The following is a 14,903-nucleotide window of genomic DNA, read 5'->3' as shown; positions in this document are numbered from 1 at the left end:
AAAACTATGAAGGATTTTGATACAGTAGATAGGGAGAAACACTTTCCACTAGCAGGAGTGTCCGTAACCAGAGGACACAGATTTAAGATAATTGGCAAAAGCAGGATAAGGGGTCGGCCATTTAAGACTGAGATGAGGAGGAATTTCTTCACTCAGAGGGATGTGAATTTTTGGAATTCTGCACCCCAGAGATGTGTGGATGCTAAGTCATTGAATATATTCAAGGCTGAGATAGACAGATTTCTGGACTCTAGGGGAATCAAGGGATATGGGGATCAGGCAGGAAAGTGCAGTTGAGGTTGAAGATCAGCCATGATCTGATTGAACGGCGGAGCAGGCTCGAGGGGCCATGTGGCCTACTCCTCCTCCTATTTCTTATGTTCTTATGTTCTAACCAGGGGGGAGATGAGGAGAAAAAAATTTACACAGTGAGTTGTTACGATCTGGAATGCACTGCCTGGAAGCAGATTCAATAATAACTTTCAAAACGGAATTGGTTATATACTTGAAAAAGAAACATTTGCAGGGCTATGGGAAAAGAGCAGGGGAGTTCGATAGCTTTTTCAAAGACCTGGCACAGGCACAATGGGCTGAATGGCCTCCTTCTACGCTTTAAAATTCTATGATTCTGTAATTTTTCCAACCCCACATCTCCAATATTGAATTTTAGCAAGCTGTTCTCTACAGGTAATAGTGCAGCATCCAACTATAGCAGCACATTAATCCCATGAAGTACTTGATAATCTCATAAGAAAACATTACAAAAAACATATCAAACCATCAATACAAACTTTAATTGGATATATCATATCGAATAACATCTTATATTATTTTTGACAGTCTTTCCTTTTTTGGTCACTCAGTTTTTACATGTGGTTTTCCATCATATGACAAGTATTATTTTTGTATGACTATCACAGCAAAGCTGAGTTGCAATAATGTCCACCAACAATAAGAGAGGAATTCACTGAAAATAATTGTTTTACAAATATGTAACAATCCTGTATTCATTAACCTTTGTTCTGTACAAAGACATTTTGTAAAATCTCCTTTTACTGTTATGGAGTGAATGCCTAAAAGATAAGAACATTTTCCTCACTAGATAGGAGAATTCCAGGTTGAAACTCCATTTCATGTACACTAAATACTAACTATAAACTGAATACCAAAACCTTGAAGAAAGTTACTCTTCCCTGCCCCCTCAAGTTCCTCCTCCAGGAAACAATGTACCTTGCTACTCCCCTTGCCTCCTGGTGCGCCTACTGTCTACCAGCAGGGATTGGTCCTGCCGACCTTACTTTTCATAAGGATTCACCTTCATGCTTTAAAGGGGAAGGTTACTGAAGACAAAGACTATCACCAACAAATATGGACCCAGAGCTATCCCCCTGTACTATACCTGATAGTTATTTACCTACAGAGCTATTATTTTTGTTTCTCTTTTTTAATGAAAAAATGACATGAATGGCCAAGGCCCATAGTGTGGAACACCACCAAAACTGAAAAGAGTAAGAGGTGAGTTCAACCTGGAAATAATGATTAGGCAACACCAACCTTGGGTTTAAAAAAATTCTGAAGACTGTAACAGAAAGTAAAGACTCAGTGTGGTTAGGAGTTCCACCGTTGTGAAGACCTGGGAAATTATGAGCATAAGTGGAAAACTGAGCCTTAATTTCAGTACAGTGATGATGTAGGAAGGAGGAAAAATGTGTGCCACAGTATATTTGCAACTCAAGAGGAAGAAGGGAGGAAAATTCAGAGGCCCACTGACCATATTAGCACTCAGAAAATAAAGAGAGACAAGAAAGGCTGTGGTACAGAGACGTAGCTTGGAAGTTAGAGGTGAAAGAGGGATCACCTATGAAAGTCAAGTTTTAGTTCTTGTAACCTGTTCAGGTTGGGCACATTAAAGACATAAAGTAGATAAGATTAGATGGTGAGGATGACTGAACAGTAAAAAAAAATTTATAAAATGTACATTAGTACATTAGAGAAGGACGTTAATATGATGAAGGAACAAAGTGAAAGAGGGGATAGAGCCCTCAGAAAACCATTACAGCTATTGCACAAATTTGGCCCAACCCGAGCCATTTCCCTGGGTCGGTATTCATTCATTATGCATGGCGAGTTCCTGGTGGGATTCTTGCCGCTATGTGAAAGTCTGCCAGTGTGGGGGTGGAGAATTTTGACTGCTGTAGCAGGGATGCCACTGTAACACCATAATAGGCAGCAGAGGACCTTAAATGGACAGAAGCACCCCAAAGGTGGCATCAAGGCTCTCACTGAATGCCTTGGCTGAGACCAGGACCTTCAGCAAGTAGGTGTTTGGGGCCAGAATGGAGGGTAAGGAGGTTTCTACAAGCTGTCTCCCTCTATTGGGGGAACTTAGCATCTATACATTCGCCTCACATGGCCTACCGCTAGCTTCCACATGACAGCAGTGGAAAGCGATAGTAAGTGGGGTGGATGGGAGGGAAATCCTTCGGCCTCACCCCCACTGCCATTTGCATGTAACTGATAGACAAGGAGTAACCAGCAACAGTCCCATTTGGGGGCAAGGGGAGGGAAATCTGGGTCAGGATGGTGAGGCGGCCGTAGGTCTCCTCAAATTAATTTCCCTTATTCTCTTCCGTAATCCCATCTGATTTCTGGTGGTATCCAGGTGGAGAATCCCCCCACCCATATAGTCTTTAATAAACATAACTTTCCATGAACAGAGAAACCTCGTAAAATGCTCAAAGTTCATAACATACAGTTTCTAAGTTTTTAATCTAAAAAAAAATGTTACGCCTCAAAAATGGTTCAGGAGAGATGTACATTGAGGTACATTGAAACTACAGCACAGAAACAGAGCATTCGGCCCAACTGGTCTATGCCAGCGTTTATGCTCTACACGAGCCTCCTCCCTCCCTACTTCATCTAACCCTATCAGGATACCCTTCTACCCCTTCTATTCCCTTCTCCCTTATGTGCTTATCTAGCTTCCCCTTAAATGCATCTATGCTATTTGCCTCAACTACTCCTTGTGGTAGCGTATGCCACAATCTTACCACTGTTTGGTTAAAGAAGTTTCTCCTGAATTCTCTATTGGTTTTGGACTCCTCCATAAGTGGAAACATTTTCACTACTTCTACCCTACCAAACTCTACCATTATCTTAAAGACCTCTATCAGGTCACCCCTCAGCCTTCTCTTTTCCAGAGAAAAGAGCCCCAGCATGTTCAGCCTTTCCTGATAAGGATATCTTCTTAGTTCTGGTATCAGCTTTGTGAATCTTTTTTGCACCCTCTCCAATGCCTCTATACCCTTTCTATAATATGGAGACCAGAACTGTGGACAATACGCCAAGTGTGGTCTAACCAAGGTTCTATACAAGTTTATCATAACTTCTTTTTCAATTCTATCCCTCTAGAAGTGAACCCCAGTGCTTGATTTGCCTTTTGTATGGCCTTATTAACCTGTGTTGCTACTTTTAGTGATTTGTGTATCTGTACCCCTAGATCCCTTTGATCCTCTATCCCGTTTAGTCTCTTATTATCCAAGCTCTATGTGGCCTCCTTATTCTGCCTACCAAAATGCACCACCTCACGCTTATCTATATTGAAATTCATTTGACAATTACACGCCCATCTGCAAGTTTATTAATGTCTTCTTGCATTTTAACGCATTCTTCCTTTGTATTAACTACAGCCCTCAATTTGGTGTCGTCTGCAAATTTTAAAATTGTACTTCCAATTCCCAAATCCAAATCGTTAATGTAAATTGTGAACAACTGTGGTTCCAGCACCGATCCCTGTGGAACACCACATCCCACCTTTTGCCAGTCTGAGTAGCTACCCTGAACCCCTGCTCTCTGTTTTTTAACTGAATATATATTATGAGATGGTTGACTAAAAATCCATTATCTATAAACAATCTGTTTTCTTTTAAAATCTATTCTAATCATCAACAAAGAACCCATAATAAGGGTTGTTAGTGTTCACATGTGCTGCCTCTCACAAAATAGTTTTGTTGCTGTTCACATTTGCTGACTTTGCTATTTGCTTTTTGTGAGTTCATAACAGAAAAGCACAATTGTAATATATTTATAGAAAGTCATTTAGAGAAAGCAAGGAAACTCTCAACTCTTTGCAGAATGAGGGGGAAATACCCTTCTATCGATCAACTCCTGTTGATGTATAGATTTCATGCTGGGAAATTCTGCAAACTGCACATGCTTAGAATGTGCAGATTGCATGAATTTGGACTGTGAGTTCAGAACTAGAGGACTCAAGCACAAAATTAATGTCTGAAGCAAGTCTAGAGATTAGAATTATTCCACAAGGTAGTAGATATGTAGAATAGACTTCTAACAAAATCAATTAATTCTATGTCAATTAACTCCTTTAAACAAGAACTGGAAAATATCTTGTTCAGAATGAGATTCAAGATTTTACGAATAAATATAGATAGATGTTAAACATGTTGATTCTTGAACTGCGGAGACCATGGAAATGACATGTCAATAAAACCAGACAGTCAAAGATGACTGTAAAGTTAGAAGGATATTCTGGAGTTGAATTCAATTTACCATTGAGACCATTGAGACCATTTGCAGAATGTTTCCTCAAGAGACAGAGTTGGTTGGAAAGAGTCCATGAAATAACAAATTGTATATGGAATGAACAGGTGTGATGCACCAAATGGAATTATTCTCATTCCATGCTTTCAAATAGGAGAAACTTAATAAGACCAATGTTCCTCTCCCTGTACCCAACTCCTAGGCACAAGTCATGATGCCTGACTTGAGCTGAATGCATCCATGTTTGCAGGGTGAGGACATTATTTTAAGAAGTACGCTCTGGGGCATCAAGTAGCCCCTTAGAAGAGCCTTGTGCGTGGAAATGGATGTACAAATGCAACCAGTGCTGCAGGTCTGAGAGGTCTGCAGCAGCTCTGCAGCAGATAATGGCATTGGTTTCAAGGCCTTCTAGGTGCTGTCCAAAAACAACTTCCAGAAAGTCTTCACCTCCCATTGTCCTTGAAAGAAAAATGGACTTATCTTTTACTTGGGAAAGACTTCAGGACTTTGCTGCCTGCCCCTCATTAATGGAACTGGGCACAGGGCCTATGGCCCACTTCTTCTGGTCACCCCTCAAAATGGGAGCACTTCCAGCGATAGTGGGAGGAAAATGAAGCAGGAGTTGTAGTTACAACCCCCCTCCCCCCACTGCTTCATTATCATATCTGCCATTCGTTTGCACCCGAGTCCCCTATATCCTTCTTATGTAGTGAAGCCAGTCCTGTACTATAATGATGGCACACACAGTAAAGTTCTTCATCATTAAAAACATTCTGACCTGGTTGTGCTCAGCAGTAAAAACTGGCAAATCACTTATCTCCTTCTGATTTATAAAATTGTGACACTATCGGAGAAATTTTATTTGCCTGATTTATGGATTGTTTGAGTCAGAATCATAACATGACATTTAATTTTCTAGGAGCTCTTGTCGCTGTCATCACCATTGTCGTTATAATAGTTTTTATCGTTATAATTGTGGTATTAATCATCTTCAATCGAAGGGGAAAAGTAAGTTCAGTTTTTTTCTATTTAAAGTTTTGTTTCCATGTTATGGCAGTTTGAATAACTTTTTCCTCTCTGTAGGTTCCCCCAGAACATTGCATCATTCCCCATCTGAGAAAGTGGGCAGATGTCCTGTTCCCAGACCGCCACCTATCCCACTATTGATTCAGCCAGTCCATGACCAACTTCCACAAGTCAACTGGCCCTCTCATTTCCCCTCCTTTTTCCTCCATCTATTCTAGGCAGACAGTTCAGTGTAGTAGTGAGGGCGTGCTGCATTGTTGGAGGTTCTGTCTTTCAGATGAGACATTAAATTGAGGCCTCATTTGAATGTTCAAGTCGATGTAAAAGAACCCATGACATGATGACATGGAAGTTCTCCCATGTCCGAGCCAACAATTTTCCCTCAACCAACAGCATCAAAACAGATTAATTAGTAATGTCTGTCATTTGTTGTTAATGGGACCTTGCAATGTGCAAATTGGCTGCTGGGTTTGCCTGCATAACAACAGTGACTACACCAAAAATAATTCATAGGCTGTAAAGCACTTTGGCAATGTCATGAGAATGTGAAAGGTGCTATATAAATGTAAACTCTTTTTTTCCACTGAGCCCCTGCCTATGCTCCACTTGGGTGCACACTGTTATTTGGCTGTGCTCACAACTTCTCTACCACTCAGCACCTCCCGTGGTTGCTTGTTTAAAACTGAGAACTCACAGTGTCAGCAAACGCTACCCTATATCACCACTTCACTGCTCCACTCGGCTCCATTGATTAACCATATTTGATGCAAATGTTGACAGAGATGTACATTAACCCTGTGAGAAGACAACTATATAACAAAATATTTAGTGTGGAAAAGACTTAATAGGAAATATTACTAGCTGGACATTGTTGCACTTAATTATCCTAAGCTGTCAGCTTGGCTCAGTTAGTAGCACTTTCACTTTGGAGTTAGAAGGTTGGTTGTTCAAGCTCCACTATGGACATGACTGCCTAATCTAGGTCGACACTCCAGCGCAGTATTGAGGGAATGTTGCATTGTCGGAGGTACCGCCTTTTAGCACTGGCGTAAGGGACAAGAAGACGAGATGCAGCTATGCGTTGGGGCTGGAAGGTTGGGACCTACTGGCTGCCAATAGAGATCAGCAGCAAATACCGACCCAATTGAACTTTAAGATTGTAGGGGGGTGATTTCAAAAACTAAAACAGTGATCACCTTTAGCTCTTCAGCTTGCCCTGGGACCTCCACAGACCCTCCAGTCAGTGGTAGTGCAGGAGCAGGCTGCACGGCCATGTTCTTCAGCACTTCTGCCCTGTGGTGCCATCCAAGTGGACAAGCAGGAAAATGAGGTGGGATGCCAGGAAAGCCTCCTCCCACCTCGTTTACATGTCTCTGTCTGGCCTGGGCATACTTCAGACCGTGCTCCCACATCCCCGCCTCCCACCCCCCTTGAAAAACCTCAAAAATCCTCAGGGAATGTAAACGAGTTGAAGTCCTGGAAACCTGGGTCTCTGCTTCATTTTCCGTACTTTGCGCCCAGAGAACGGGGTGATGCCTGAGGGTAAAGGTCAGGATAATTCATCCTAGTAACTGCAACCAATGACAAGTTCCAGAAGTAATCTATTGCTGGGAAATTTTTAATGTTTTTAACGTTTTGTTAGTTAAGAGCCAACTGCCCCATCAGTTCTTTGTTACCATTAAAATTCAACTTGCTTTTTGGACGGCCAGTGATTTAGAGCCAGAGGCATAAATCAGTTCCGATGAACAATACACCCTAAGCAGATTTCACTCCCTATGGCATAACAAAGCCCTTTACCTCAACAACAACAATAACAACTTGCATTTATATAGAGCCTTTAAAGTAGTAAAACGTCCCAAGGCACTTCACAGGAGTGATTATCAAACAAAATTTGACAACAAGCCACATAAGGGAGATATTAGGACAGGTGACCAAAAGCTTGGTCAAAGAGGTAGGTTTTAAGGAGCGTTTTAAAGGAGGAGAGAGCGGTAGAGAGGTGGAGAGGTTTAGGGAGGGAATTCCAGAGCTTAGGGCCTAGGCAGCTGAAGGCACGGCTGCCAATGGTGGAGCGAATAAAATCGGGGATGCAGAAGAGGCAAGAGTTGGAGGAGCACAGAGATCTCTGAGGGTTGTAGGGCTGGAGGAGGTTACAGAGATAGGGAGGGGCGAGGTCATGGAGGGATTTGAAAACAAGGATGAGAATTTTAAAATTGACGCGATCCCAGACCGTGAGCCAATGTAGGTCAGTGAGCACAGGCGTGATGGAAGAAGGGGTCTTGGTGCGAGTTAGGATACGGGCAGCAAAGTTTTGGATGAGCTCAAGTTTATGGAGGGTGGAAGATGGGAGGCCGGCCAGGAGAGCATTGGAATAGTCCAGTCTGGAGGTAACAAAGGTATGGATGAGGGTTTCAGTAGCAGATGAGCTGAGGCAGGGGCGTAGATGCGCGATGTTATAGAGGTGGAATTAGGCGGACTTGGTGATGGAGCGGATATGTGGTCAGACGCTCATCTCAGGGTCAAATAGGACGTCAAGGTTGCAAGCAGTTTGATTCAGCCTCAGACAGTGGCCAGGGAGAGGGATGGAGTCGATGGCTAGGGAACAGAGTTTGTGGTGGGAACTGAAGACAATGTCTTCAATCTTCCCAATATTTAGTTGGAGCAAATTTTTGCCTATGCAGTACTGGATGTCAGACAAAGCAGTGTGACAAATCAGAGACAGTGGAGGGGTCAAGGGAGGTGGTGGTGAGGTAGAGCTGGGTGTCGTCAGCGTACATGTGGAACCTGATGTGTTTTCGAATGATGTCACCGAGGGGCAGCATGTAGTTGAGAAATGGGGGGGGGGGTGCAAGGATAGATCCTTGATGGGTTCCAGAGGTAACGGTGCAGGAGCAGGAAGAGAAACCATTGCAGGTGATTCTCTGGCTACACCCAGCTGGACGACGGAGGAGAGGCGTTGGAGGAGGATGTTGTGGTCAACCATGTCAAAGGCTGCAGAAAGGTCGTGACAGATGAGGAGGGATAGTTTACCATGGTCACAGTCACATAGGATGTCATTTGTGATTTTGATAAGGTCCGTTTCAGTATTGAGGCAGGGGCGGAAACCTGATTGGAGGGATTCAAACATGGAGTTGCGGGAAAGAGGGAAACAGATTTTGGAGGCAACAACGCATTCAAGGACTTTGGAGAGGAAAGGGAGGTTGGAGATGGGGCAATAGTTTGCAAGGACAGGGGGGTCAAGGGTAGGTTTTTTCAGGAGGGTAGTGATGATGGGGAGGGGGACAGTACCTGAGGAGAGGGAACCATTAACAATATCAGCTAACATGGGGGCCAGGATGTGAAGTTGGGTGGTCAGCAGTTTGATGGGAATAGGGTTGAGGGAGCAGGAGGTGGGTCTCATGGTCAAGGTGAGCTCAGAGGATGTGTGAGGGGAGATAGGAGAGAAACTAAAGAAAGATGCTAGGGCGAGAGCAGGGGGGATCTGTATGGGACATTTGGCTTGGTGGGCTGGGGAAGGGAGGGAAGCGGCAAAGGCAGCTGAATGGATGGTCTCAATCTTAGTGACAAATAGTCCATGAGCTCACCACACTTGTTGTTGGAGGTGAGGGTGGAGGAGGCAGGGGAAAGGGGTTTAAGAAGACAGTTTGTAGTGAAGAGAACCCAGGGGTTATCTTTGCATTCCAGGCTGATCCTGGATTAGTGAGCAGTTTTGGCAGAGGAGAGCAGGACATGATAGTGCTTTATGTGGTCCGGCCAGATCTGGTGATGAATGGCTAAACCAGCTGTCCGTCATAAACGTTCAAGTCTGCATCCGTTGGACTTAAGGGAGCGGAGATGAGGGCCGTACCAAGGGGAATGACCAAAGTGAGAGAGAGTAATGGTTTTAATGGAGACAAGGACATCAAAGGTGGGGGTGAGGATGTGATTGTGCTGATTGGTAGCTGTAGAAATATCGTGGTGCATGGAGGGCCAAAGGCTAGACAGTTGGGAATTTGAAAGTGCCATTGCAAGTGACTTGGGGGGAGAGTTTTTTCCAGGGCAAACACAGAAGGAAGTGGGGTTGTGGGGGGAGGGGGGGGCGCGGGGAAGGGCAATGTGGGTGGAGAGGGATAAAAGGAAGTGATTAGAGATGGCCTTTTCTGTGATTGACACAATAGGAGTAGAGAGGACAAGTAAGATCACAAGGTCGAGGGGGTGGCCATAAAAATGGGTAGGGGAGTTTATATGGAGGGAGAGATTAAGAGAGGATAGGAGGGCAGTGAATTCAGAGGAGAGAGAGCATGATGAGTTGAGATGAAGGTTGAAATAACCGAGGATGAGAAGTTGCTTGGTGCAAAGGTTGAGGGAGGAAAGCAGTGAAGATATCTCGGTGAGAAACTTGGTGTGGTTCTTGGGTGGGCGGTAGAGAATGAGGAATTTAAAGGAGAGGTGAGAGGGATGGAACAAGGTGAGATGCTCAAAGGAGGAGAATGTGCCAGAAGAGTAGGGGGACAGACCAATGTGTGATTTGGTGATAAGGGCCACATCGCCACTGCAGTTATATGGGTGGGGCAAGTGGTGGAAGATATAGCCAGGCAGGGAGGCTTCATTAAGGGGGAAGGTGTCATCACTCATCAGTCACGTTTCGACAATGATATGATGTCGATGCAATCATCCACAATAAGCTCATGGATGGCAAGGACCTTGCTCACAAGTGACTGGACACTCTGGAGGGAGATGCGGAGAGGGGCAGTGATAGCTGATCTGCTAGCAGAGTGCACAGGGTCAGCACTGGGAGGAGTGAGTGGGATGGGAAGGAGATTTGCAAGATTAGTCCCCAGCGGGCGTCCTGGGCGTGAGGTCAGTGGGATAGTACGATGGGGCAGCTTGTAAGGAGGCAGCGACGAGTACCGCGATGATCCCTTAGGAGGATGCCAAGAGAGGCACAGAGGGAAGCTGTAGGCTTACCTAAGAGGGAGTCAAGTGTGAGGCGGCGGCAGGAGAGTAGGAAGGTCGAGGAGTGCTGAAGGGTTGGGGTAGGGATTTGGGGGGGGTGCAGAGTACCCGAGAGGGGAGAAATGAAAGGAGGCATGATGACAGGAGAGATAGGACTATCAGGGATAAAGAGAAAAGAAGAAAAAAGGTGAAAAAAGGGGAAATAGAAGCGATGGGCTCGAGACCAGAGCGACAGCCAAAACGTGCACGCGAGTGGACACAGGGAAACTCAAGCTATATAGGCGTGGTTACGTAGCAAGATTGGGATAGGTATATCCTGGTAATAAACAGGGAATAGAGAGGAAACAATAGGAGGGAGTCCATAGTTAAAGTCAGAGGTCCAGTGGTGGGATAAAGTTGATGTAGATAGGGTGGAGTCAGCTTGGAGCATTTTTGAACTGATGTCCAGGTTCAGAGACAGGTGTGGAGGACGAGTGAGTTAAGAAGCTATTTGAAGGGTAGAGCATCAGAGGACACACTGCTGGAGGTATTTCTGTGGGAATGAAGAGCCAGGAGGTGTGCAGAATCGATTACGGGGCAGAAAAACTGTGGCCAAGTAGAAGGTCACTATAAGATCCAGAAGCGGAGAAGAAATGGACTATGGGCCAGCAGAGTGAATTTCTGGCCAGGAACCACGCTACAGCAAAATAAAGCTGGAAAACCAGTAGAACCAGTATATCAGTCATAAGCTCAGCAGGTAACAGCAGCGGTGGGGGTTGGGCTGGAGGCTAGACAAAGTTACCTTAAAACTTAAGCAACTGAATAGCAGATTAGAGTCACAGTAGCTGAGTCTTGCAATGTAGTCCAATGGAGTTGTCCGAGTCTCAGTCCAAAATCCCCATTTTTGCTACTGATTCCTTAAGCAGTGGATCATTTTATTAAGGGATCAGGCTTTACTTTGAATTTTTTAGGGAAAGGTAATTGGATTTACAGATGAGAAAATGAACAGCAAGTTATATGAATGATTTAACATGTGGATTTTCCTCTGCAGAGTGCATCATATTACACAGAAACAAGCCATGAACTTGGCGTACCAATGAACGAAGTATGTGCAGAAACTCCAAATACATAAGGAAAAAATGCAACTAACATTAGTGGGAGGCACTCATAGAACTGATTAGTTTTCATTGTGAACAATTAAAGGGAATTGCAAGGAAGGTATTTTAATGACCTAAAATTCTGAAATTGATTATATTGATGAACATTTTATGTTGATAATTGTGTTTATTTGCATAATGTTTTTTCAAAGAAAATTACTTTTTAAAAACTGTTTCTAGTTTTATAAGTATGTGGTTTATGCTGAGCTTATTAATAGCATTGAGCAGTCATATGTAATAAACCAGGCAAGTTAGAAAGTAACCATATTTACAGATTATTGACTGATATGATTTGAAAACAATGGCAGATTATGGGCAAAGGTGAGGCCCTTCTACCATCTGCCTAAAATGCTCAGACTCGATCTCAGTCAATAATAGTTTTCTAATCTATCACATTAGTTAGCTTTTTATCTCTTTAATTTATTTTATAATACAACAGTGATCGCCACAGTGACAATTCATACTCCTCTCGTTGAAACTGACGGGAGTGATAACTGTAAATATCACCCTGGCTGAAGCAAAGTGTATTTGTTCTCCCTCACACACTCCCACTGTTAGTCAATGGACATGTTTGAGAGGTTATATAAAGCCATAAAGGAATGAAGATGCAAGGAAAATCTTAGTAGAATCATAGAAAATAGGAGTAGGCCATTCAGCCCTTCAAGCCTGCTCCGCCATTCAATATGAACATAGCTGATCCTCTATCTCAACACCATATTCCCGCTCTCTCCCCATACCCCTTGATGCCTTTTGTGTCTAGAAATCTATCTGGCTCCTTCTTAAATATATTCAGTGACTTGGCCTCCACAGCCTTCTGTAGTAGAGAATTCCACAGGTTCACCACCCTCTGAGTGAAGAAATTTCTCATCTCAGTCCTAAATGTCCTACCCCGTATCCTGAAACTGTGACCCCTCGTCCTGGACCCCCCCCCCCCCCCCAGCAAGGGAAACATCCTCGCTGCATCCAGTCTGTCTAGCCCTGTCAGAATTTTGTGTTTTAATGAGATCCCCTCTCATTCTTCTAAACTCGAGTGAATACAGGCTGAGTCGACCCAATCTCTCCTCATACGACAGTCCTGCCATCCCAGGAATCAGTCTGGTGAACCTTCGTTGCACTCCCTCTATGGCAAGTATATCCTTTCTTAGGTAAGGAGACCAAAACTGCACACAATACTCCAGGTGTGGTCTCACCAAGGCCCTGTATAATTGCAGTAAGACATCCTTGCTCCTGTACTCAAATCCTCTTGCAATGAAGGCCAACATACCATTCGTTTAATTTTGTCTGTGTAAACAAGAGTTACAGGCAAGTGGGTTCACTAAAGAATAATTTTTTGAGCTGTATATCATTGCCTTCACTCAGCTAGAGTGCTTTTTAAGATCATTTCTACTTAATCACAAAAATAAATTCTGTTGGTTATTTTAAGCTATCTTTATTCTACACTTTTGGCATTGGTGTGATGTATTTACCACTACCTCTCCACAATTTGGAAAATATCACCGGTAGTGAGACCACCTCCAAGCAAATTGCTCTTAAGACCTCTGCCTGAGCTGCTGTTCAATGCAAATAATAATCAGGAGAGATGTAAAACGGGCTGCCGACTCGATATCACCCGTTTTACATTATCGCACCAAATCCAGATTTACCTCCATGTGTCCAAGATCAGAGAAAGGTGAGAGTGAAGCTAGCTCAGATATCATCGCTCATGCGTAAGGTGGGTTCAGCCAAAATTGAAGATTCAAGTGGAACAAATAACCACGCTGTCAAAAGGGGGTTCATCGACTCGATGTTTTAGAAGCTAACACCCGCGTCCCAGGAAAGGAAGGAGATTGTCTCATGCCACTTATAAAGATAGGGTCTGAAACATCCAAAACTGTTGATTTGTCAGCTATCTAGGGTTTTAACCCTAAAATAACTTCACCAGCTGTAATAATCTCAAACTCTGGTCACTGCTATAATTAATACTCAGCGTCTATTAATGTTGATTTCTAGTGATACACTGAATTGCCTGTATAACTTCATCTACTAATTTTATTAAATACTCTGTTCATTAATGATTTGCTATTCAATTACTGGATAACTCTGACTACATCTATTTATAGCTACTATGTATTTGTGTACCTAACTAACTGTAAATTGTGATTTTGTAATCAATAAACGGTCTTATAGTGCATGACCAGTTGTCTAACGTCTTCCTTGATGATTCAGCAAGAAAGGGTTAATTCATTCACTCAGCAGCTTGTAAGTATCCTAGTCAAGGTTTAAAGACAGCAACTTAAATTTAATCTGAATGGTTAGCGTTAAGGACCATTCAGCGAGCCGACTCAGGCATCACTCACTCCTAGACATAAAATAGGATGGTAAAACCCCAAGTGGTTCCTTAGCGAGGAAAAAAGGTAAGGTTCCTTGGCATATATTTCACTAGCAGAAAAGGTTGTATGAAAGAATCTATTTTATTTTAAGGATTTCATTTCGTGGTTAAAGACTGTCGCTTTAGAAATTTGCTGTAACCATCAGGTTAGAGGTTACAGATGGTGATAGATACAATTCTGCTGCTGGTGATAGTCCACCATGCCTCATGCATGCCCAGTTTTGGGCTGCTAGATCGGTCCTTAGCTTGTCCCACATAATGTGGTAGAGGTGTCCTCACTGTGGAGATGAGACTATGTCTTCACAAGGACTGTGCAATGGTCACTCCTACCAATGTTGTTGTGGACAGTTGTGTCTGGCAGATAGGTTGGTGAGAACGAGGTTAAGTAGATTACTCTTCTTGTAGGTTATCTCACCTACAGAACTCAGCCAGCTTGGTCAGTCGTATGGACATTGAAATCCCCCACTTATTAAAGTTTATTCTCGGCCGTTACTTTCCTCAGTGCTTCCTCCAAGTGCTGTTGAATATGTGGGAGTCCTAATTCATTAGTTATGGGGTAACAATGGGTGATCAGCAGTAAGCTACTATGCCTTTGAGTAGGTGACTGCTTTGCTTATCACCTATCACTTCCGTTCCATCTGCAATTGCAGCCACGAGCTCTCTGTCAATTGACACTTCAATTCCCATCGCACTCCCACTCTGACCTTGATCTTCTACACTGTTCTAATGAAATGCAACACAAGCTCATGGAACAGCACCTTATATTTCCATTAGACACTTTTCAGCCCTCTGGCCTTAATATTGACTTCAATAACTTCAGACCATACCCATCTCTTTGGTGAGTAGTGGTAGTAGTGTGAGATGGATGTGCCAGCATTCTG

At 43.4% G+C, this 14,903-nt stretch overlaps 1 protein-coding gene across 1 annotated transcript in view; it reads left to right on the top strand.

Moving 5' to 3' along the window:
• The window catches only part of LOC137332104 (uncharacterized), a 29,547-nt gene extending 15,731 nt beyond the window's left edge, over positions 1-13,816 (top strand). Inside the window, exons 3-4 of the mRNA XM_067995818.1 lie at positions 5,480-5,568; positions 11,549-13,816. Of these exons, the coding sequence (XP_067851919.1) occupies positions 5,480-5,568; positions 11,549-11,629 (170 nt within the window). The 3' untranslated portion in view covers positions 11,630-13,816. The remainder of the gene's footprint in view (positions 1-5,479; positions 5,569-11,548) is intronic.
• Positions 13,817-14,903: the final 1,087 nt, after the last annotated feature.

Source organism: Heptranchias perlo, chromosome 14 (genome assembly GCF_035084215.1).
Source record: "Heptranchias perlo isolate sHepPer1 chromosome 14, sHepPer1.hap1, whole genome shotgun sequence".
Classification (NCBI taxonomy): domain Eukaryota; kingdom Metazoa; phylum Chordata; class Chondrichthyes; order Hexanchiformes; family Hexanchidae; genus Heptranchias; species Heptranchias perlo.
The sequence above is the reverse complement of the archived record's forward strand: the minus strand, read 5'-3'. Positions and strand labels throughout refer to the sequence as shown.